The following is a 24,249-nucleotide window of genomic DNA, read 5'->3' as shown; positions in this document are numbered from 1 at the left end:
CAGTGTTGATATCTGATCATTTGAGGAAGATGATCACAGGAACCATTAGGGGAGAGGTGAAGGGCAGATGGAAGCACAACCAGATGGGAATGGGGAGGACTAGTGGGTGAATATGGTGCGTAATAATGGATGGAATGTGGGGTTGGGGGGGGGGTGAAAAAAAACTGGTGATGGGGCTGGAGTGGAGGTATGGGAAAGGAAAAAAAAACAATGGGTGGATCAGAAAAAAAGAAGTAGGACCGCCGACTTCGTGAGTTACCTGAAATGAGAATGTTCATACCACTGGGTTGTGTGTACTACCCAGACACTACTTTACACTAGAAAATCTGCAGATGCCGAAAATCCAAGTCAACACACACAAAATGTTGGAGGAACTCAGCAGGCCTGGCAGCACCGATGGAAAAAAAGTGCAGCTGACGTTTCGAGCCGAGACCCATCATCAGTTCTGAAACGTCTTTTCCACGGTTGCTGCCCAGCAGAAGAGGAGGCCCAGGACAGCCGGGTCGCTGTTGCCAAGGGTGAGGAATTTCCTCGCCTGCGTCACGCGTCACGTGGATAAACACAGCGAGCGCGCATGCGCCATGGTGGCCGCCGCGTTCCCCCGGATAAAGCCGGTATTAACGCTCTAGCTCCTGGGTTTCGGTTGGCGCCGGTGGCCGAGTTGTCTGTCCCGAGTGCGGCCGGGTATTTGTCGTTAGTGGCCGACGTGACGCTGCTGGCGGTGGCGGAGGGAGTGGTGGGATCGGGACGGGGGTAGGAAAATATAAAGCTTCCGTCGGCCAGGCCGGAGGGCCGACTGGTCCTGTGCGGGAAGCGTGTGGCGGCTGACGAGACCGGCAGTTGAACTGCGACGTGGATGCGAACAGGGGGAAATGGATTGCGGCCTGCTGGGTGGTCAGGTGTGAGTGGGGTGCAGATCGGTTCGCAGCGGGACCATCGAAACGTGAATGGCGTGTGTCTTGGGTCTCTGGTCCTCCCGTTAGTAGGGGACGTCATTTGTGCTGGAATCCCTGCGCGAAGCTTGAACCTAGAATCCGGATCTGGTGACAGTTCTTGTTGTGAATGCATTTAAGGTCGCAAAACAAGCCACTTAGAAACTCACTCCTATTCCTTTTTAATTAACACACATACCTTTTTTTTTTAAATAACTTAAGTAAGTTACAAGTAGCCGCGATGAGTATTTTACACTGGGGTTTCAGGTTATGCGGAGATCCTGCAGAAAATGTAGCTGAGGCCAAGATTGGATTAGCAATGAATGGCGGAGCAGGCTTGTGAGGCTCATACGGTTTACTCCACTTCCTATATTTTGTTCTTAGGCTCTGTGAGGTTGTCTGGATGTCAAATTTGAAAAAGAACTGTTGGAAATACTGAGCTCAAACGCATTTCTGAAGGTAGAAAAACAGTTCATGTCAGTGAAAGTTCTAATACACTCCCCATATACCTCCTTATCTGTTGAGCATTTCCAGCAAACCATAGGAGGTAGCTTTTTGGATGAATATTAGAATTGCCTGTTACGTGCATTTTGTTCTGAGTGTGTTGTGCATTGACTGCTTTATTGGTGAAATGGAATTATGATATTTGAATTTAGATAGCTAAAGAATGAATCTCTTTGTGTTGGTGAAGATACATGTGTGTCTCTTGTTCCAGTGTTTGATTAATACTAGTCATTGCTACTTTTTGTGCTGTAGAATCATCTAAGTGGGGAGATAACTGGATAGATGGATTGTAATGCATAACTTGCTATTGAAAGTGTGATTGCATGTTTAGGCTCTAGATGCAAGAAATTTCAGTGGTTTGTGTTTTGAAAGGAGGAATTAGGATTGTCTCTTTTAAATTAGCAAGCACCAATACCAAAGATGTCCAATAACAATCATTGCTGGAAAAGCTCAGTTAGTCAAACAGCATCAGTAGACACAAAAAGGATTAAGTCAGTGTTTCAGGTTGAATGGGTAGGTGATAGGTGGAACCAGATGGGGAGGAAATGATGGGTAGATGAAACTTGCTGGGGGAGAGGTGATGAAAAACTAGGTAAGCAGGTAAGTGTGTATGTGTGGGAGAAGAACACTAGCAGATTGTGTTACCGGAAATGATTTACATTCTAATTACAGATGCAGTTAACAGAAATAGTTCTAATTCTAATTTTCCACTTCCTTGAATCAAGGAGGCTTACCAATAGCCAAGGTACAAAAGATGCAAAGCTCAGTGTTCATACCATTAGCTTGTTAATTACCCAAATGAAAAATTAAATGTGCATTTGGCCTTTCTGTAGTGAGGGAGAAGGCGAAGGATGGACAGGCCAGTAGGAGGGTGGGAAGGAGAGTTAAGCTGACATGTAACTGGAAGTATGAAATGGCCATTGCAGACAGTGCAGGTACTCGTTAGAACATTTGCCTGGTGTATGCTTTCAGGAGAGTAGAGAAGGCCACCTCACAAGTGTCATATACAGTAGACCAGGTTGGAAGTCATACAGGTGAATGTCTGCCTTACCTGGAAGGATTATTCTGATTCTTGGACAGTGCTGAGGGATGAGGTCAAGGACAGCTAATACGCCTCTTCATTTGCTGGGGACCAGGAGTCCCAGAGGAAGTCATCCTTGTGGAAAGCAGAAAGTTGGGATGGAAGATGGGGAAATGAGTTTGGTGTGAGATCATGCGGTGGTTGGTGGAAATAAACATTGATATAAACGTTGGATGTGAAGGCTGAAGGAGTGTTAGCACCAAAAAGCATCCATTTGATTTATGGTCAAAACCAGAGACAAATAATAAGAGCACTGGCATTCAACTATCAAAGTATCTTGAGGGTGGGAGGGAGCATTACAAGAGACATTAGACTTGTAACAATGCTCTTTATATTTGAAAAAAAAATTTAAGTCTTAAATCAGTAGCTTCATTGTCACATTCTTGATCTCTCTCCAGCAATCTGTTTCTTTGCTTTATAAAAAAAAATACTACTTAAACAGCATCACTCAGACCAAACCTCTTGCCACTTGAGCCTGTAAGCGTTATGTCATGTTAAATACTTGATAAAGTTCTTATGGAAAAACTGAAATATTTTAGTATGTTAAATACATCTGCAGATGTGTGTCATTGATTTTCTGTATTTGGCATGCTCAGGCTGATGCAATGACTTGATCAATGGGCCTTCCATCAGGAAGCGCTAAAGTTGAAGAGGAACTAACTTTGTGTGTGACTAATAATTTGAAAGGCATTATGAGAGGGACTCTATAATCATCTGCCCTTGCAATTAAGTGCCCCATTTCCAACCTACCATATTTTTGGTCCTTAAGAATAAATTCCAAGTACAGTAGGCTCTCCTTATCCGCGGGTTCCACATGCGCGGATTCAACCAACCGTGGATCGGGAAAACCTGGAAGTTCTCTCTCCAACACTTGTTGTTTGAGCATGTACAGACTATTTTTTCTTGTAATTATTCCCTAAACAATACAGTGTACCAACTATTACATAGCATTTACATTGTATTAGGTATTATAAGTAATCTAGAGATTTAAAAGTACAGGCAGTCCCCGGATTATGAAAGAGTTCCGGTTCTGAGTCTGTCTTTAAAACGGATTTGAAGTCGGAACAGGTACATCCGGTATTATTTAGCGTCAGTTAGACAAACGTTTGTCTTAGTATATAGTTTATATTTTACCTTTCTATGCATGTAAAACACAAGAAACATATGTATTTCAATAATCAAACAACTGCGCTGCTTAGTAATAATTGTAGTTTTCATCAGGGCAGGGCCTTTCATATTATCCATTAAAATTGTTCCGATCGTTGACAGACTGTAGTCCAACGCTTTTCCAATGACCGATGGCGTTTCACCTCTTTCCGATCACTTTATTACTTCCACTTTACTTCCAGTCGTGACCATGATTATTTTCGTGAACAGAAATACTGCAGATTCAGAGCTGCGCTGGGTTCGAAAGACCATTGCACTGAAACAGGTTAAATAAGGTCTGGGGTTTCGCTGGGTCCTAAGATCCATCACATTGAGCCAGGTTAAATAAGGGACTTGAGCATCCGCATTTTTTGGTATCTGCGGAGGATCCCGGAACTAATCCCCTGCGGATAAGTGGGGCCGACTAAATGCACATTTTTCCTTGAGCTCAGGATCTGGTTGGAATCTCTCAAACAACTTTCCAACACTTAAACGTCCAGTCCCTGGCCTCTAGTCAAGGTGGTACTGAGCTATGATGTCTTGTCAGTGTAGTGGGTCAGAAGGTTTTTTTTTGTTTGTAGGAATAGTTTTGGGGTCAGTGCGGGGAGTGAGGAGGCAGGCTAGTTGGGGACAGATGAGGTAAAATTAGTTTGGGCAGAAAATGTAGCGTCAGGAGCAGGAGATGATGCTCCAATCAACATGGTGCCGTGTTGTGAGGTTGTGGCTCAGACTGGTTGTGTTTTTTTTTGTTTGAGGGACGGTGAGAGGAGTTGGGTGCCAGGTTAGGGTTAAGGGACAGGAATGAGGGAGAATGAAGTATCAAGGACATGAACTGATGTTCAGAGTTGACGCTGCTATGCTCTGCGGTTAAAGGTCAGTGATCATGGTGGTCATGTCAGCAGGTGCTGAGAAGACCAGGGGTCAATGCAGAAGTCACAAGGGCCATTGACTCCACCCCACGGCACCAGGCTTGGAGGCCACATGAGTCTTGGGATTGTGGCACAAATTTAAACCTGTGGTTGGCGAGTCCTGCGTTGAGGGCCGAAGAACAAACCCATGAACAGGGAGTCCTGGGGTCAACACCTAGGGGTTTGTGAAGTCGAGGTGGCAAAGCAGAAGGCTGAGGTCCAGAGATTGAGTCCAGTTCAAGTAGGGCCAATAACAAGGGCCATGGATTGGAGGCACGAAGACAGGTCACCAGCCCCAGGGCAAGCTGTCTGTGTGAGGGGTGGGTGGGAAAGCTGCTTGTTTTTGCTATTGTTGTCACGTTTCATTCTGCTGTTGATGCTGCTAGTGTTGTTCTGCTGAACATTGTGGCATGCTGGAATGTGTAAAGGCACTTGCGGGCTTCCCCCAGCACATCCTTGGATGTATTGGTTGTTGATGCGAGCAACTCATTTCATTGTATGTTTCAATGTACATGTGATAAATAAATATGAATTTGATCAGTGACATCCAACCTGACTGTCAGAGGTAATGATTTTCTCCACATATTTCCTTACTTAGCAGCAGCTTTTAATTTGTTGAACATGTTATTGACCAGCAGGGTTCCATTTTTTACTCTTTTGTCATAGCTAGTAAATGCTTTTATCCCCATGTCTACACCACTGTATCTATCTCTACAGGTTGTATTCTGTGCTCTTGACCTCTATTTGGGGAGTAAGTGCTGTTTGATAGAATTGCTTAAGATATTTTCCTTCAGTTTGCTGATAGTTATGAATAGGTTGTTTGGGCAGAAATTATTCGGTTTGAATTTCTGCTTTTTATGAGGAGGGTAAGGCCACACTTCCAGGTAGATGTTAGTGTTGTAACTGTATTGGAAAAGATTGGCTAACATTGTGGCTTATTCTGGGGTGAAAGTCATTAGTAACACAGTAGGATACTCTCTATACCCACACTTTTCTATATTTAGTGCCGTTAGCAATTACTCTACAATATGTGGAGTGAACTGATATTGCTTAATGGAGATTTCAGGAAGAGCTATAGTGAATCATAGTGGTGTTACATGACATTACAGATGATCTTAGACCTGCAAATCCCTTACTTTAGATATTTAACTGGTTCTCTTTTGAATATCACTTGGTAATTCAGTTGGGATCTTAACCACTGGAGTATTTTTAAAAAATAAAAGCTTCCTCACATTCATTTACTTTTCCCGTCTGCCTTCATTCCTGGTTCTTGACCCTTGTGCCAACAGGAACAGTTTCTCTCTTGCTGTGTCTGAACCCTAAATGATTTTAAATGCCCCCATCATAACCCCTCACACCTTCCCCTATTGAAAAGGGAATAACTCCAGCTAAATTATAATTTATATAACAAATCTCAAGTGAGAAAAGCAGCTTAAAAATCTGTAGTGAGAAATAACCAGTGAATTAATTTAATGGTACATAGATTTTTTCCCCCCTTTAGAATCCATAACTTCAGGTGTATTTCAGATAAGCTGTTTCCCAATAATGGAGTCTTTTGGATATATTTCAAACTGTTTTGTGAATGTCTTTCATTGCAGCATTTACTGGAAGACTCCTCACTGTGGTTCGGTATCATTTTCGCCAATTACCTTTCCAGCTCTTAGCTTCATCCCACCCCCTCTGGTCTTCTCCTGTCATTTCGCATTTCCCCCTCCCCCCACTACTTTCAAATCTCTTACTATCTTTCCTTTCAGTTAGACCTGACGAAGGGTCTCGGCCCGAAACGTCAGCAGTGCTTCTCCTTATAGATGCTGCCTGGCCTGCTGTGTTCCACCGGCATTTTGTGTGTGTTGTTTGAATTTCCAGCATCTGCAGATTTCCTTGTGTTCACTGTGGTTCTTGTCTGTTTTGTCCCCCATCATTTTGTCTGTTGAAATTAACAGCAACTTTATTGCTATTGCTTCGCTGCTCCTGGACATGGGTATTGATTTGCACCATCAACCATCTTAAAAAATCTTAAGAAAACTTGACAACAATGTCACAATTTTATAACCTGATTTTGTTGCCTTAGATCGACCCTGAAAAAGTGCTTTTCTGCTTGAGATGTCAAAACATTCTGTGTTCTCTCAATATGTAAAATGTATTGGTGTTTTTTTCATCTTTGTATATAATCTTTTGTTTTGTCTGTTAATCCTGTACTCTCCAAGCTTTTCTTTAACTCCCTCCCTCTCCCGTGCACAGATGTGCTAATTAAAAATATGGTTCCCTTATTTGTTATTTAATAGCTTCAATGCTAATTGATTCCTGGAATTGATGGGAAGGCAAAGTCTATACCTTGGAGATAACCAAGATACTTAAATGAATCTTTCTTCAGAATCTGCATCAGCCTTTAATATTTTATTGCACATTTCAATATCTGTGTTAATATTTCTGCACGTACAATTAAATTAACCTTCCACCTTTTAAAAAAAGTGCTGCCTTACCATCTTGTATCTCTTCGTACCTTGTATTCTTTTATATCATTTTAAGAAAAAATTCACTGCATTATCCTTGAGGAATATTGTTTATATTCCTGAACATTCTGAAGGAATCTGCTATAGCTTATTTGTGACCTATATTAAAAATCAAAGGAAATTTAATAATGGATGTTTCAGTTCATATGAGAGTTGAGGGTTGTAGGTCCAGGCTGTAGGAGACAGAGTGTAAGTTTATTATTTTGCTTCATGTTTTTAATTTGATTTTAATTAACTCTTTAAATTTTAGTTTTCATTAAAATTGGAATACTTTTACATATATAGTGGATTCTGGTTAATCAGGGCAGCTGCTTATTTGGAATAACTCTCAAAGAACTAAAACTAATTGAGAAAATAGCAAGGGTTCCCTTTATTTATTTGGGTTGCCATGCCACTTCATTGGGGCAGGAGTCTGTTTCCAGCTAGCAACAGTTATGTGCACTTGTGTGGCCTTTACACACTACTCAGTGCTTGGAGTGAACAATTTTTTAAACCGTGTCAGTTTTGTGTGTTTGCGTTTAAAATGCAGTGATTTTTGTCACTGATAGTTGGTGAGTAATAAACAGTTGAAGACAATTCAGAACAGTTCAGACTTGGAGATGCCAGAATTGGCTGGGAGTGAAAACAAAGCAATTTAACAAAGCAACTTCAAGTTAGGAACTACGAAGAATTTGAAGGCAACAGCAATCATTTTGAATGTTACAATTAAAATGAACATTTGGAGGAAGCACTGTTTGAAGACAGTTCATTTTCCACACCATGTGTCTGCACTGATTTTGTTCACTTACAGTCAATTAAAGGGACACATCAGTGTATGCTGAATGAATTCCCCCATCAATAACTTATTAGGAACCAATACAGTTATATAATACTGTAGTAGTTTTGGTAGTGTTCTAATTTATTCTGTATTTCATTTAGATACATGATTTGTTATTCAGTTAAGTGGTAGTTCTACAAAACTTCAGCTAATTGGGACAGCTGCTTAATTGGGCCAAAGTGTTCTGGTCCTGATGTGCCCCAATTAATCAGAATCCACTGTAATTCTGCTAAGTTCAGTGACACCTGTAAAGTGGATGTTATTTGGACCTTTTACTTGTACTTGGATACAGAGGGCCAATGAAACAATCCCACCGCATTTAGCTCGTGTAAATGGATGGTCTGCAGACTCTTCCAGTCGGAGATGCTCAATCAGCATGAACGTGCTAATTTTTAGAGCCAAAGTTATAAAATCTTGTATGACTGGAAATTTAATTAAAATATTCACCTGTAATTCAAAAGTTGAATTAAACATACTGTAAACTTTGAACTTCTTGTAGCTGAAAATAATTGTTCACTATTTAGTAATTCAAAATAACTTGTTTTTCTTGCAGTTCTATAATGATGCACACTGAAGAGTATGTGCATGTGTGTCTTCAATCAAACTGATACTGGAAATGATAAACCTTTTGGAATGATTCATCTTCACATCTGGTAGAAAAAAATGAGTGGTTCCAAACCTGATATCCTATGGGCTCCACATCATGTGGACAGATTTGTTGTTTGTGACTCTGAACTTTGTCTTTATCGTACTGAATCAGTCGGAAATTTTGAAGCCAAAGCTGGTTCATTGAGGCTTTCAGAGGACACCACAGCCACGTTATTGGCAATTAACTCTGACACACCTTATATGAAATGTGTGGCTTGGTATCCTAAATATGATCCTGAATGTTTACTTGCTGTTGGTCAAGCCAATGGACGGGTTGTCCTTACTAGCCTTGGTCAAGATCGTAATTCTAAATTCAGAGATTTGATGGGGAAAGAATTTGTTCCAAAACATGCTCGGCAGTGTAATACATTGGCTTGGAATCCTGTGGACAGCAATTGGCTTGCTGCTGGACTGGATAAACACAGGGCAGATTTCTCTGTACTCATTTGGGATATCAGCAGCAAATACACACCAGAAATTGCAGTTCCAGCAGAGAAAGTCCGGCTTTCTGCTGGTGATACAGATGCAGGACTTGTGGTGACAAAGCCATTGTATGAACTAGGGCAGAATGATGCAAGCCTCTCCCTTTGCTGGCTCCCAAGAGACCAAAAACTGCTTCTAGCAGGTATGCATCGCAACCTTGCAATTTTTGACTTGAGAAACACCAGCCAAAAGATGTTTGTCAATACAAAAGCTGTTCAGGGTGTAACAGTTGACCCTCATTTCCATGATCGTGTGGCATCTTTCTTTGAAGGACAGGTGGCAATTTGGGACCTGAGGAAGTTTGAAAAGCCAGTGCTGACATTGACTGAGCAACCCAAACCACTAACAAAGGTAGCTTGGTGTCCAACAAGAACTGGATTGCTGGCTACGTTGACTAGAGATAGCAATATAATTCGCCTCTATGATATGCAACACACACCAGCACCCATTGGAGATGAAACTGAACCTACCATAATAGAAAGGAGTGTTCAGCCATGTGAAAACTATATTGCCTCATTTGCTTGGCATCCAACAAATCAGAACCGTATGGTTGTGGTGACGTCAAACAGACTGATGTCAGATTTTACGGTCTTTGAGCGGATATCGTTGGCTTGGAGTCCCACTACTACTTTGATGTGGGCATGTGGCAGGCACTTGTACAACTGCAGCGAAGAGGGAGAAACTCATTCTGGAGAGAAAGATGTTGCCACAAAAATGAGACAGCGAGCACTGTCAAGATATGGGCTTGATACTGAGCAAGTGTGGAGAAATCATTTGTTGGCTGGAGATGATGATCCTCAGTTAAAATCTTTATGGTACACCCTACATTATATCCTTTTGATTAATATTCTTAGCAATGGAAATTACTGATAAATCTTGCAGTGATATTTTTAAGACCAAAGCTTGCATAGAGTTAAAAATCACACAAGAAAATCTGCAGGTGCTGGAAATCCAAACAACGTGCACAAAATGATGGAGGAACTCAGCAGGCCAGGCAGCATCAATGGAAAGCAGTCGACATTTTGGACGGAGAACCCTCATCAGGACTAGAGTTAAGAATATTTGTTTTTTACTTTGCTATACTGCTATATTTCAAAGTAAATGAAAGATGCTATGATTTTTATTTTTGATTACCTGAAAGATTTCTCTCTTGGGCTATGTGTATATTCAAGGTAAGTGCAAGGTGATGTTTTATGGGAAATTTAAACCTGGGCAGGGCTGGCACTGATGGTACATGTTACATAGTTCTCTGAAGGTAGTAACATAGACAGCATGACAAAGAAGCCGTATGGCATACGTACCTTCATTGGTTGGAGCACTGAAACATATCGGGAGATCATACTATAGCTATGTTAGATATTGGTGAGACAGTGTTTGGAGTACTATGTGTAGTTTAGCTTGACATGCTACAGTAAGAATATGATTAAACAGGGAAGGCTGAAGAAATGATTCATAAGGATGTTACCATGAGGGCTTGTGTTATAAGGACTGTTCTCCCTGAAGTGAAGGGGTGACCTTGGAGGTTTATAAAATCGTGGCGGGGGGGGGGGGGGGTGAATAACTAAGGTGGATCATCAAATTCTTCCTGAAGTAGGTAAATTTAAACTAGAGAACATAGGATCAGGTAAGGGGGAAAACATTTAAAAGGTTTCTGAGGAGCAAGTTTTTCACAAAGGAGTTGGTAGGTAAGGAAATGAGCCGCAGAGAAAGTGTGGAGGCAGGTCCAGTTACAGTGTTTAAAAGATGGTGGATAGGAAAGATTTGTAGGGATATTGGCCAGAATCAGGCAAATGGGACTAGTTTGAGTAGGCCCCATGATTGGTATGGACAAACTGGACCAAAGGTTCTGTACCCTTGCTATAGGACTCTATAACTAGCAACAATTCTTCTGTTTAACTCTGTTTAACTGGTAGAGGTTGAATGCTGTGGTTAGTCAACAACTTCATTATCTCATAACATTGGACTTTATTTGGCATAATAGACTAAGCAAGATGGGTAGTAATTAATTTCTAGCATTTCCCATGTTCCTATGACATATTCTGACGTATTTTCAGCTCCTGAAATCTTTACAAATGCCATCCGGGCTACAAAGCATGATCCTATTTCTTGAATATGTCAACGTCCCCATCAGTCATTACTTTGTGACTTGTAAAAATTGCTCCTGCATTTAACTAGACATATCATGGTTTTCATTTGTCTTGGGCCATTTTAAACTGTTTTACATGTAGTGATGAACTTTTGAAGTGTAAATATATCCTCCATCTCTCGTCTCTTCCTCGAATCCCACACCAGCATCTGAACAATTAATTCTTCCATTATTACAGGCAGAATGATTTGCATATGAATAGGCATGGTTAAACATCCTGTTTGCACTACAGTCTCCCTTGCTTGTATTAGTTACACTTTTTAAATGGAAAAAATAGATTTGCAATATTCATTGCTAAAGTGATTTTGGAAAATCTGAAAAAGATAAAAATTTAACTTCTAATGAAGAAGAGTTTAATATTATCTATCAAGAAGAGTGCAGTTCCTGGAAGAGCCTCTTTAATATTTCTCCATTGCAGTATTAACTTTCAGTATTAAATAACATGGAATAATTTTCTTTTTGAAGTAGCTATTGATGTCTTGTATGTCTGCCAGGTATTACTGGTTATTGCAGAGGTATTTTAACATTTTAATTAGTCTCAGTGTTTGATACCATATAAATGATTATTCTGCAACTATTTTTTTTGAAGTTGTTACTTTAAAGTTCAAGAAGAAAGAAATTTAATTTGTCATCTGAAACCTCGGGGCTTTCTACTATACCCTTGAAGTGCAATCACTAATAATTTACTGTGGTACCTAATTTTCACTAAAATGGTGCGTAGTTGGCTGTGAACTGTCTTGCAGCTAATGTCTGCCATTAGATGATGATTAAGGAAGACTGCAGCTGTTTGATGGCAACGGTGTGATTGTAGGTTTAGATATGGAATGTCCAAATTGTGGATCATTTTAAGGTTACTGTACATTGCTAGGAGATGCTGAGCTTTAGAATTTTATTTTGCCAGTTACTATTGAAGGTGGAAAATGGTCAATTTTTTCCTTCATGTTGCTTTCCTAAATTTGTAATCACTCATGAAACAATATGCAGAAGATGCAGAACAGAAGTCATCTGTGAACAAAGTGCCTCTTGTTTACTCTGGCATTAAAACAATTTTGAAATCAAGTGCTGGTGAGTGAATTTAAATGCAATTTTAATTTTGTCTTTCATGTTCCAGGTTTTTAAGATGTTGGAAAAACTTTGCAGCTTGGGTTGAGATTGTTGTTGTTGAGTAGCTCACCGAGCTGGCTTATTAGCTTGCAGACATTTCGTTACCCAGTGCAACTTCGAATTCGAAGTTGCACTGATGATGTTGCCTGGCTGGGTAAAGAAAGGTCTGCAAACCAGCTTGGCAAGCTACTCAACAATGTTCCAGGTTATTTTTCAAGTTTCATAATATTTGACTTAAATTTATAAAAAGCAATGTGTAAATAATTTAATTTACTTTGCGCTTTTAATGGAATTTAATGCTGAGATGATTTGAAACCCTGTCTATTTGCATGTTTTCATATGTGAAAACTGTTGCAGATTAAAACATTGTAATTGTTAAGTTCAGTTAACAAAGATTAGCTTTACTTGTGACATGGTTTGATGTTTCCATCTACGTGCTGCGAAATTCAATGTTTGTGTCAACAATCAACATAGTCTGATGGTGCACTGGGAACAGGCCACAAGTGTCACCATGCTTCTGGTGACACCATAGTCTGCCCACAACTTACTTAATCCTAAACTGTACATCTTTAGAAAAAGGGAGGAAGCTGGAATACCCACAGAGTCCCTGGCAGAACATATCTTCATCGGTTGTCCATCGATTTTCGATGATGACTGAGGCCTGGGCAAGGTTGTATGGAAGACCTGCAGTTGCCCATGCTGTAAGTCTCCCCTCTCCATGCCACTGATGTTGTCCAAGGGAAGGGCATTAGGATCCATACAGCTTGGCACCAGTGTCGTTGCAGAGCAATGTGTGGTTAAGTGATTTGCTCAAGGACAGAACACGCAGCCTCAGCTAAGGCTCGAACTAGCGACCTTCAGATCACTAGACTGACACCTTAACCACTTGGCCAAGTGCCACACATATAAACCCCTTACAGATAATGGCAAGAATTAAACCCCTGATCACTGGTGCTGTAAAGCATTGTGCCAGCTGCTGCTTACTGTGCCACCCCACAACAAAAGCATAGATATATTTTCTAGAAACCAATATATTCTCTGAAGCACCATTATCATCTTTCTTTGCAATTATCCCATTGACAGAGAGAAAAACAGAGAGCTATAAACATAGTTGGACAGGATCGGATCGACAGACGGATGTGATCAGGTACCAGAGTGAGGAACGGTGTTTGGCTCTTCAGCTTTGTGGCTGGATCCAGAAGGGTCCAGATATTGATGTGGGTCCTTTTCTGAACTCGTTGGAACAAGGAGAAGAATGGGAAAGAGCTGCTGCTGTTGCACTTTTTAATCTTGACATCCGAAGAGCAATAGAGATTCTCAATAAGGGAGCTGCTTTAGGGAAAGGTATACCATCCATTCTTTTTTTTAATTGTTTGAAGCTATTTAATCCTAAAATGTCTGTTAAATGTATTACTGTCTTTTATTTTATTCAGTGAGGTAAAAGAGAATGGTTTAATTTGTTTTGAGTAATAAAATGAGATGAAGCAGGATAGACACTACTTTTTTTTGTATGAAAAACTTTAAATGACAAAATTTCTCAAAGTTTTAGCCTTGCTTTCTGTTAGGGTTTGTCCATATTTTAAATTGATGTTCCATGGACTGTCTTGGTTTCCAAACATTGTACTAGGAATACAGATTCACCCACAAATCTGGGCACAGCACCGGCTCAAAATGAGCATCGCGTGAGTTTGTGCTACTTGTGAACCTTTGAAGTGACATAATAAATTTATTTAAATAAGTTGTGAAATCTAACTAATTCCACTGGGTGTTTGGATGAAGTATTTAATTTAATAGGTACTGACTAGGCTAATGCAAACTATAAAAGGGTTAAGTGAAATTTAAGATTTTTTTTCATTGATTTTAAATTCAATTCACTCATAGAAGGCACATTTTGGGGGGATTTCAGGTTAAATTGATAAAATGATATCAAGATGACTTTAATGCATGCACATTTTAAAAACAAATTTGCTATACTATATGCCCTAATCACACTGCTTCAGGAAAACAACATTTGAGTTGTGATTATGCAATTGATGTTGTGTCAAAACTTTTAACTATAAATCACTGCACAATATCAAAACAATAATCAACATGATTCTTGTTGCAATCTTTATTTCTGTGTGCAAGACTAATTCTTAATTTCATAAAATATTATTTGTCCCATTAATTTGAAAATGCACATTTCTAACAAGTGGGAGTGGCAGTCAGCTGGGTAGATCATGAGGTGGTGTAAGTAGTCTTTCTCCACTTCAGAGGTTCCCAGCAACCAGTGAGAATGTTATCATGTGCTTCAGTGAATGAGTCAATAAGATTTGAGCTTGGCCACCGAGCGTGTACAACGGCCAGAGACAACTGCCTGGCAACCCCTATGGCCCTGATGTAGCCTGTGAATGATTGGTTAGATAGACATGCAGAGTCAAAAAGGCTCCTTGGCTTCGCCATATCCAGACTGACTGTTGTTTATCCCATTTTCTTCTCAAATCTATCAATTCACCCCTGCCCTCCCTCATCGTTTTCTCTCCACTCAGGTATGACACACAGCAGCCAACCTACAAAACATTTTTGGCATATGGAAGAAATCATACCATGACAGAGAAAGCAAATAAATTCCAAATAGCACCCAAAATCATTATTTACTTATTTTTATTTAGAGATGCAGTGGGGAATAGGCCCTTCTGGCCTAACAAGCAATGCCACCCTGCAACCCACTTACTTGATCCTAATCTGATCACAGGACAAGTTACAATGACCAATTAACCTACTAAACAGTACGTCTTTGGAATGTATGAAGAAACTGGAGCAACTTGAGGGTATCTACACATTCACATGGAGGGCATACTATCTTCTTTATAGGTAGCACCAAAACTGAACTCTGAACTACGATGCCCTGAGCTGCAATAACATCTCACTAATGCCTACACTACTGTGGTACCCTATTCCATCTGCTGTTCTGTTTTATCCTACGTTAAACCAGTATTAATCCTGATTTTCAGCTGTCTTTGGCACATCTTTATCAAGATTGTCTGTTGTACTACCATTGGTTAAGATCCTGACTTGCATGTCATCATAAAGTAAATGTAAGTTGTAGAGTAATTTCTGTGCATGTTTAAAATGATAGTGCTCCATAATCCATCTGGACTAATGGAGTTAAAGGCTTAAGTGATGTAAAAAAAAAAGGAGGGGCACATAGTTGTTAGTGTGTCTCTTGGAATTGTCCCATAATGAAGATCATGTCCACTATGCTTCTGGAAAATCCACTTATCCTATCCAATTTATCTCCTGTTTTATTTAGTCCCAACTTAAGCAAATTCTTTAAATGCAAAAATTGGGTCTGACGTGCCTTCAGGATCCAACATTTAATCTTAATTTTAGATCTCAGCAGGAGAGTTTGGAGGTAGGGTGGAAATTACTGTGGCTCCTGCTACCTTTCTGAAGTTCTTGGGTAAGGTAAGATTATAAGGCAGGATGGATTGCTTGAGGTTTGAAGCTAGCGGGGTGGTGAGACATGGATGGAAATATAACTGACTTCTTCAAGAAAAATGAATAAATAAATTAATTTCTTATGTTCCTGAGATAGATCTAGTTAATCTAGATACTTTGTGTTCCTTCAGGCACATTTTGATATTTTCATATGAATATGGATAACCCTTCCTAACTGGTCACTGGTTGGTAACCAGTGGTGTTCTGCAGGGATCTGTTCTGGGACCCCTCGTCTTTGTGATTTTTATAAATGACATGGATGAAGAAGAAGGGTGGGTTAGTAAGTTTGCTGATGACACAACGATTGGGGGTGTTGTGGATAGTCTCAAGGGTTGTCAGAGGTTACAGCGGAACATCGATAGGATGCAGAACTGGGCTGAAAAGTGGCAGATGGACTTCAACCCAGATAAGTGTGAAGTGGTTCATTTTGGTAGGTCGTATTTGAAGAAAATATAATATTAATGGTAAGACTCTTGGCAGTGTGGAGGATCAGAGAGATCTTGGGGTCTGTGTCCATAGGACACTCAAAGCTGCTATGCAGATTGACACTTGTTAAGAAGACATATGGTTTGCTGGCATTCATCAACCGTGGGATTGAGTTCAAGAGCTGTAAGGTAATGTTACAGTTATACACGATCTTAGTCAAACCCCACTTGGAGTACTGGTTTTGGTCACCTCACTACAGGAAGGATGTGGATACTATAGAGAAAGTGTAGTGGGGATTTAAAAGGACGTTGCCTGGATTGGAGAGTGTACCTTCTGAGAATAAGTTGAATGAACTTGGCCTTTTCTCCTTGGAATGATGGAGAATGAGAGGTGACCTGATAGATGTGTATAAGGTGATGAGAGGCATTGATCGTGTGGCTAGCCAGAGGCTTTTATTCAGGGCTGAAATTGCTAATATGAGGGGGCATAGTTTTAGGGTGCTTGGAAGTAGGTACAGAGGGAATGTCAGGGGTAAGTTTTTCATACAGAGGATGGTGGGTGCGTGGAATGCACTGCTGCTGACAGTGGTAGGCGGATACAATAGGATCTTTTGAGAGACTCGTAGATAGGTACGTGGAGTTTAGAAAAATAGAGGGCTGTGCAGTAGGGTAATTCTAGGCAGTTTCTTGAGTAGGTTACATACTCGGCTACAGTGGCATGTAAAAGTTTGGGCACCCTTGGTTAAAATTTCTGTTACTGTGAATAGTAAAGTGAGTAGAAGATGAACTGATCTCCAAAAGTCATAAAGATGAAACATTCTTTTCAATATTTTAAGCAAGATTAATGTATTATTTTTGTTTTCTACAATTTTAGAGTGGGGGTAAAAAAGGAAAGGAGCACCATGCAAATTTTGGGCATCACGAGAGATTGGAGCTCTCAGATAACTTTTATCAAGGTCTCAGCCTTTAATTAGGTTGTTAGGGCTATGACTTTTTCGCAGTCTTCGTTAGGAAAGGCAAGTGATGCAAATTTCAAAGCTTTATAAATCATTGACTCCTCAAACCTTGTCCCAACAATCAGCAGCCATGGACTCCTATAAGCAGCTGCCTAACACTCTGAAAATTAAAATAAATGATGCCCACAAAGCAGGAGAAGGCTATAAGAAGATAGCAAAATGTTTTCAGGTAGCAGTTTCCTCAGTTCGTAATGTAATTAAGAAAAGGCAGTTAACAGGAATGGTGGGGGTCAAGTTGAGGTCTGAAGAAAACAAGAAAACTTTGCGAGAGAACTGCTCGTAGGATTGCTAGACAGGCAAATCAAAACCGCCGTTTGACTGCAAAAGACCTTCAGGAAGATTTAGCAGATTTTGGAGTGGTGGTGCACTGTTCTACTGTGCAGTAACACCTGCACAAATACAGTATGACCTTCATGGAAGAGTCATCAGAAGAAAACCTTTCCTGCATCCTCACCACAAAATTCAGCATCAGAAGTTTGCAAAGGAACATCTAAACAAGCCTGATGCATTTTGGAAACAAGTCCTGTAGACTGATGAAGTTAAAATAGAACCTTTTGGCCGCAATGAGCAAAGGTACGTTTGGGAAAAAAAGGGTGCAGAATTTCATGGAAAGAACACCTCTCCAACTGTTAAGCACGGGGATGGATCGATCATGCTTTGGGCTTGTGTTGCAGCCAGTGGCACGGATGAATTCAATTAAATACCAGCAAATTCTAGAAGCAAACATCACACTGTTTATGGGGGGAAAAAGCTGAAGATGAAAAGAGGGTGGCTTTTATAACAGGATAATGATCCTAAACACACCTCAAAATCCACAATGGACTACCTCAAGAGGCGCAAGCTGAAGGCTTTGCCATGGCCCTCACAGTCCCCTGACCTAAACATATCGAAAATCTGTGGATAGACCTCAAAAGATGGCCCAAGTATCTCAAAGAACTAGAAGCCTTTTGCAAGGAAGAATGGGTGAAAATCCCCCAAACAAGAATTGAAAGACTGGAAAACTGCTTCGGTTAAACAACAAATTACTAAGATTCGTAAACGAGATGACGCTTTGACGATTGATCATAAAGAGATAAATAAAGCCTTTCAAGATTTTTATAATTCTTTATATCAATCAGAATTTGTTGAGGATTCTTCTATAATGGATGAATTTTTAAGAAAATTGAATATCCCAAAATTAACTACAGAAGATAGTGTACTTCTAGGTGATAGACACACCTATTATGGAAACCAAAATAAAAGAGGCTATTTTTTCAATGAATTCAGGTAAAGCCCCTGGTCCGGATGGTTATACTGCAGAATTTATTTAATCCTTTTCCTCTATACTCTCTCCTTGGCTTTATAAAATTTTTTAAAGATGTGTTAACTGTAGGTAAATTGCCACAATCTTTTTATGATGCCTCTATTTCGCTAATTCTTAAAAAAGATAAAGACCCCACTGAATGTACATCCTATCGGCCTATATCTTTATTCTCATGTTAATCCAACCTGTGACAGATGTCATTCTGAAGTAGCTTCATTGACCCACATGTTTTGGTCTTGCCCCTGTTTGCAAAATTATTGGGAAGATATTTTCTGACTGTGCAGTGTGCCCAAACTTTTGCTTCGAGCCCTTTTTTGTTATTTTGAAACTGTAAAGGATGGAAATAAAAAAGTAATCTTGCTTAAAATATTAAAGAAATGTGCCATCTTTAACTATATGCTTTTTGGAAATCAGGTTATCCTTTACTTGCTTAGCTATTCAACAGTAACAGAAATTTTGACTGGGGTGCCCAAACTTTTGCATGCCACTGTAACATTGTGGGCTGAAGGGTCTGTAATGTGCTGTAGATTTGTATGTAATGTATATTTACATATATACATCTGAACGTTATAGCTATAGCATTGTTGGGTGACATGGATGTCTCCAAATATGGCTTTTTAAACTTGTTTGTGTGAACCTAACCTAAAGGGGACTGGGAGTGCTGACCTGGTGCACTTTGCAGAAACCCAGGCAGATCCAGGAGGAGACTATATAATATGATCCTTTAATAAGCTTTGGAAGTAGAGCTCATCAGAAAAATAAAAATATGGTTCAAATTTGTGGTTCTGAATGACTTTTTTATCATAGAATCTTCATTTAGGATAATATCTGCTGGATGACTTTCTTACTCTCACGTTTGTTATGAGGCTAGTAAACACCAGTATTCTTGTTTGAGTATATAGAAACCTTACAAACATAATCTGGAAAAAGGCAAGATAAATGTGTGCCTTCAAATCAACGGTACATTGTATCCTGTGGCTTTTTATTTGTTCTCAATGTTTGATTAAGCAGACATTGTAATCCTCATTTAAGCCATGTCGGTACTGGGTATGGAGTGAAGCTGCATAGTTGAGAATACAATTTTAAGATTATTTTTGACAATTTGTTTCTGAATAGAATTTAAAGTGATGGTTTATAATGAGTATTTTGTGATTTGCAGCAGATTTGAACCTGAATGTTGTAGCAATGGCTCTGTCAGGTTACACAGATGAAAAGGATTCTCTGTGGCGAGAAATGTGTAGCACTCTAAGACTGCAGCTAAATAATCCTTACCTGTGTGTCATGTTTGCCTTTCTGACTAGTGAACCAGGATCATATGATGGAGTACTGGTAAGCTGTTTTCCTGTCATTTAATGTTTATAATTTTAATCATTAACATGTTCCGCAAATCATTACTTTGTCTTTTTTATTTTTATTGCTCATTTTAGTATGAGAGCAGTGTGGCAGTACGTGACAGAGTGGCCTTCGCTAATATGTTTCTAAATGACTCCCAGGTAAGTGTAAAAGTTCATAGTGTATACTCAGGACACATTTAAGAGCTTAATAGTTTTGCTGTTTGTTGCATTGCTATTCCAGGCTAGATGTGGTAAAGCTCACAAAGCTTTTTTTTCCTGATGGATGCTGAACACTAAGATGTGTCCTTTGTTGCTCTATTGTAGCTCTATCAGGCTGGTAAAATATGCCTAAGAAGAGGCTTTGCTTTTGCACTGAACTCATTAGCCTCCTCAGGACCCACAAAATAGGAGTAAAAGTTATCCTTGCTCCTGACTAGTAAGAAGGAAGATAACATGCCTTCTAATGCACCACCACTACAAGTATATTCCATTGAACTTGGATCAATCTGAATTGATGATTTAAAAAAAAACTGTAGAGTATCTGAAGATATCACATACATGCTGATATTCAATTTTGCTGGATAATGCAGGCTAGACTTAGGCTTTGTCCGTGATATGTCACGATTAATAAGGCAGTGGGTCCATTATTAATAATAGAAGCTGTCATCAATATGATGACAAGGCATTAGCTTTGTAAGGATTATTTTTAACCTAACCATTAATGACAGAAATGTCCATGATGGATATGTTGGCAGTAGATGGTGCCCTGTAGATCATTGTTTCTCTATTTTTGTTGGTGGGCGGCAGTGTAGAGTTTTGGAGAAGTTAATGAACTTAAACTGATAAAGCCCTGACTTTTGTAAGGGGTGACTATAAGGGTAGTACATGTGCTTGTTACTATCTTCCAAAATTCTCTAGATTCTGGAATAAGTCTTGCCAGTCGGTCAAAGGGTAGCAAATGAGACCCTGCTATTTATGAAGAAAGAAAAAGACAATGTGGAAGCGCAACTTGCAGTGAAATAGCTAATATCTATATCAAAGATATTAAGCCACTTAGAAAATAGATAAGGAGAGGCTGCCTAACAAACTACAAGCCCATTGTATTACAGGGAAGATTCTAGCATGGATAAAGCACTGGCTGACTGGCAGGAAGCAAAGAGTGGGAATAAAGGGAGTCTTCTCTGGTTGGCTGCCAGTCACTAGTGGTGTTCCACAGGGGTCTGTGTTGGGACAGATTCTTTTTACATTGTATGTTAATGATTTGGACAATTGCTTTGTTGCAAAATGTTGAAAGCGAAGGTGAGTAGACAGTGCAGAGCACCCCTGTAGCCATTCCCCTGAATAAGTTTACAGTCCTGGATACTGTTGGCGAGGAGGACCGATCAGGTGTGAGCCACGGTGGCAGGGCCTCTGGCACTGAGTCTGACCCTGTGGTGCAGAAGGATGGGACGGAGAACAGGAGAGCTGTCGTCATTGGAGACTTTATAGTCAAGGGAGCAGACAGGAGATTTTGTGGATGCGAGAAGGACACCTGCATGGTTTGTTGCCTCCTGCGTGCCAGGGTCCGGGATGTCTCTGACCGGGTGCATGACATCCTGGTATGAGAGGGAAAGCAACCAGAAGTTGTGATACATGTTGGTACCAACGACGTAGGCAGGAAGAGGGATGAGATCCTGAAGTGTGAGTTTCGGGAACTAGGCAGAAGGCTGAAGAACAGGACCTCAAGGGTGGCATTCTCAGGATTGCTGCCAGTGCTACGTGATAGTGATGGTAAGAATTGGAGGAGATGGCAGTTGAATGTGTGGCTGAGGAGTTGGTGCAGGGGGCAGGGTTTTAGATTTTTGGATCATTGAGATCTCTTCTGGGGAAGGTGGGACCTGTACAGATTGAATGGGTTGCACCTGAACACGAGGGGGAGCAATATCCTTGCAGGTAGGTTTGCTAGCATGGTTCAGGAGGGTTTAAACTAATTTGCAAGAGGGATGGGACCCGGAGTGATAGAGCAGTGAAAGAAGTGCATGGAGTAAAGCCAGATCTAACATATAGAGAGGCTTTGAGGAAAGAGAAGCAGAATAAAGGGTGTAAAGGTAGTAAGGTAGAAGGGCTAAAGTGTGTGTACTTCAATACAGGAAGCATCCAGAACGAAGGTGATGAACTGAGAGCTTGGATACATACTTGGAATTATGATGTAGTGGCCATTACAGAGACTTGGCTGGCACCAGGGCAGGAATGGATTCTCAATATTCCTGGATTTCAGTGCTTTAAAAGGGAAGGGGGGGAAGGGGAGGAGGGGTGGCATTACTGGTCAGGGATACTATTACAGCTACAGGAAGGGTGGGTAATGTAGCAGGATCCTCTTTTGAGTCAGTATGGGTGGAAGTCAGGAACAGGAAGGGAACAGTTACTCTATTGGGAGTATTCTATAGGCCCCCTGGTAGCTGCAGAGATATTGAGGAGCAGATTGGGAGGCAGATTTTGGAAAGGTGCAAAAATAACAGGGTTGTTACCATGAGTGACTTTAACTTCCCTAATATTGATTGGCATCTGATTAGTTCCAAGGGTTTAGATGGGGCAGAATTTGTTAAGTGCATCCAGGACGGATTCCTGTCACAGTATGTTAACAGGCCGACTAGGGGGAATGCCATACTAGATCTAGTATTAGGTAACGAACCGGGTCAGGTCACAGATCTGTCAGTGGGTGAGCATCTGGGGGACAGTGATCACTGCTCCCTGACCTTTAGCATTATCATGGAAAAGGATAGAATCAGAGAGGACTGGAAAATTTTTAATTGGGAAAGGGCAAATTATGAGGCTATAAGGCTAAAACTTACGGGTGTGAATTGGGATGATGTTTTTGCAGGGAAACGTACTATGGACATGTGATCGATGTTTTAAGGATCTCTTGCAGGATGTTAAGGATAAATTTGTCCCGGTGAGCAAGATAAAGAATGGTAGGGTGAAGGAACCATGGGTGACAAGTGAGGTGGAAAATCTAGTCAAGTGGAAGAAGGCAGCATACATGAGGTTTAAGAAGCAAAGATCAGATGGGTCTATTGAGGAATATAGGGTAGCAAGAAAGGAGCTTAAGAAGGGGCATGAGAAGGCCTTGGTGAGTAGGCTAAAGGAAAACCCCAAGGCATTCTTCAGTTATGTGAAGAACAAAAGGATGGCAGGAGTGAAGGTAAGACCGATTAGAGATAAAAGTGGGAAGATGTGCCTGGAGGCTGTGGAAGTGAACGAGGTCCTCAATGAATACTTCTCTTCACTATTCACCAACAAGAGGGAATTTGGTGACGGTGAGGACAATATGAGTGAGGTTGATGTTCTGGTGCTTGTTGATATTAAGGGAGAGGAGGTGTTGGAGTTGTTAAAATACATTAGGACAGATAAGTCCCCAGGGCCTGATGGAATATTCCCCAGGCTGCTCCACGAGGCAAGGGAAGAGATTGCTGAGCCTCTGGCCAGGATCTTTATGTCCTCGTTGTCCACAGAAATGGTACCGGAGGATTGGAGGGAGGCGAATGTTGTCCCCTTGTTGAAAAAAGTAGTAGGGATATTCCAGGTAATTATAGACCGATGAGCCTTACGTCTGTGGTGGGAAATCTGTTGGAAAAGATCCTTAGAGATAGGATCTATGGGCATTTAGAGAATCATGGCCTGATCAAGGACAGTCAGCATGCCTTTGTGAAGGGCAGATCGTGTCTAACAAGCCTGATAGAGTTCTTTGAGGAGGTGACCAGGCATATAGATGAGGGTAGTGCAATGGATGTGATCTACATGGATTTTAGTAAGGCATTTGACAAGGTTCCACATGGCAGGCTTATTCAGAAAGTCAGAAGGCATGGGATCCAGGGAAGTTTGGCCAGTTGGATTCAGAATTGGCCTGCCTGCAGAAGGCAGAGGGTCGTGGTGGAGGGAGTACATTCAGATTGGAGAGTTGTGACTAGTGGTGTCCCACAAGGATCTGTTCTGGGACCTCTACTTTTTGTGATTTTTATTAACGACCTAGATGTGGGGGTAGAAGGGTGCGTTGGCAAGTTTGCAGACGACAGAAAGGTTGGTGGTGGTGTAGATAGTGTAGGGGATTGTAGAGGATTGTCGAAGATTGCAGAGAGACATTGATAGGATGCAAAAGTGGGCTGAGAAGTGGCAGATGGAGTTCAACCCAGAGAAGTGTGAGGTGGTACACTTTGGAAGGACAAACTCCAAGGCAGAGTACAAAGTAAATGGCAGGATACTTGGTAGTGTGAAGGAGCAGAGGGATCTGGGGGTACATGTCCACAGTTCCCTGAAAGTTGCCTCACAGGTAGATAGGGTAGTTAAGAAAGCTTATGGGGTGTTAGCTTTCATAAGTCGAGGGACAGAGTTTAAGAGATGCGATGTAATTCTGGTTAGGCCACACTTGGAGT

At 40.7% G+C, this 24,249-nt stretch overlaps 1 protein-coding gene across 5 annotated transcripts in view; it reads left to right on the top strand.

Annotated features, from left to right (window-relative positions):
* The first annotated feature begins 540 nt into the window (after positions 1 to 540).
* mios (missing oocyte, meiosis regulator, homolog (Drosophila)) overlaps positions 541 to 24,249 on the top strand; it is a 53,106-nt gene continuing 29,397 nt past the window's right edge. For 2 of the 5 annotated variants that reach the window (XM_073054169.1, XM_073054173.1), the window contains exons 1-6: positions 541 to 614; positions 8,455 to 9,861; positions 12,145 to 12,243; positions 13,366 to 13,626; positions 19,666 to 19,835; positions 19,934 to 19,999. In XM_073054169.1, the coding sequence (XP_072910270.1) occupies positions 8,565 to 9,861; positions 12,145 to 12,243; positions 13,366 to 13,626; positions 19,666 to 19,835; positions 19,934 to 19,999 (1,893 nt within the window). In that variant the 5' untranslated portion in view covers positions 541 to 614; positions 8,455 to 8,564. Of the gene's footprint in view, positions 685 to 794; positions 900 to 8,454; positions 9,862 to 12,144; positions 12,244 to 13,365; positions 13,627 to 19,665; positions 19,836 to 19,933; positions 20,000 to 24,249 lie in introns of those variants that run through there. The other 3 variants (XM_073054172.1, XM_073054170.1, XM_073054171.1) reach the window with 3 other exon arrangements.

Source organism: Hemitrygon akajei, chromosome 8 (genome assembly GCF_048418815.1).
Source record: "Hemitrygon akajei chromosome 8, sHemAka1.3, whole genome shotgun sequence".
Classification (NCBI taxonomy): domain Eukaryota; kingdom Metazoa; phylum Chordata; class Chondrichthyes; order Myliobatiformes; family Dasyatidae; genus Hemitrygon; species Hemitrygon akajei.
Note: the sequence above shows the minus strand (reverse complement) of the source record. Positions and strands in the feature narration are given on the sequence as shown.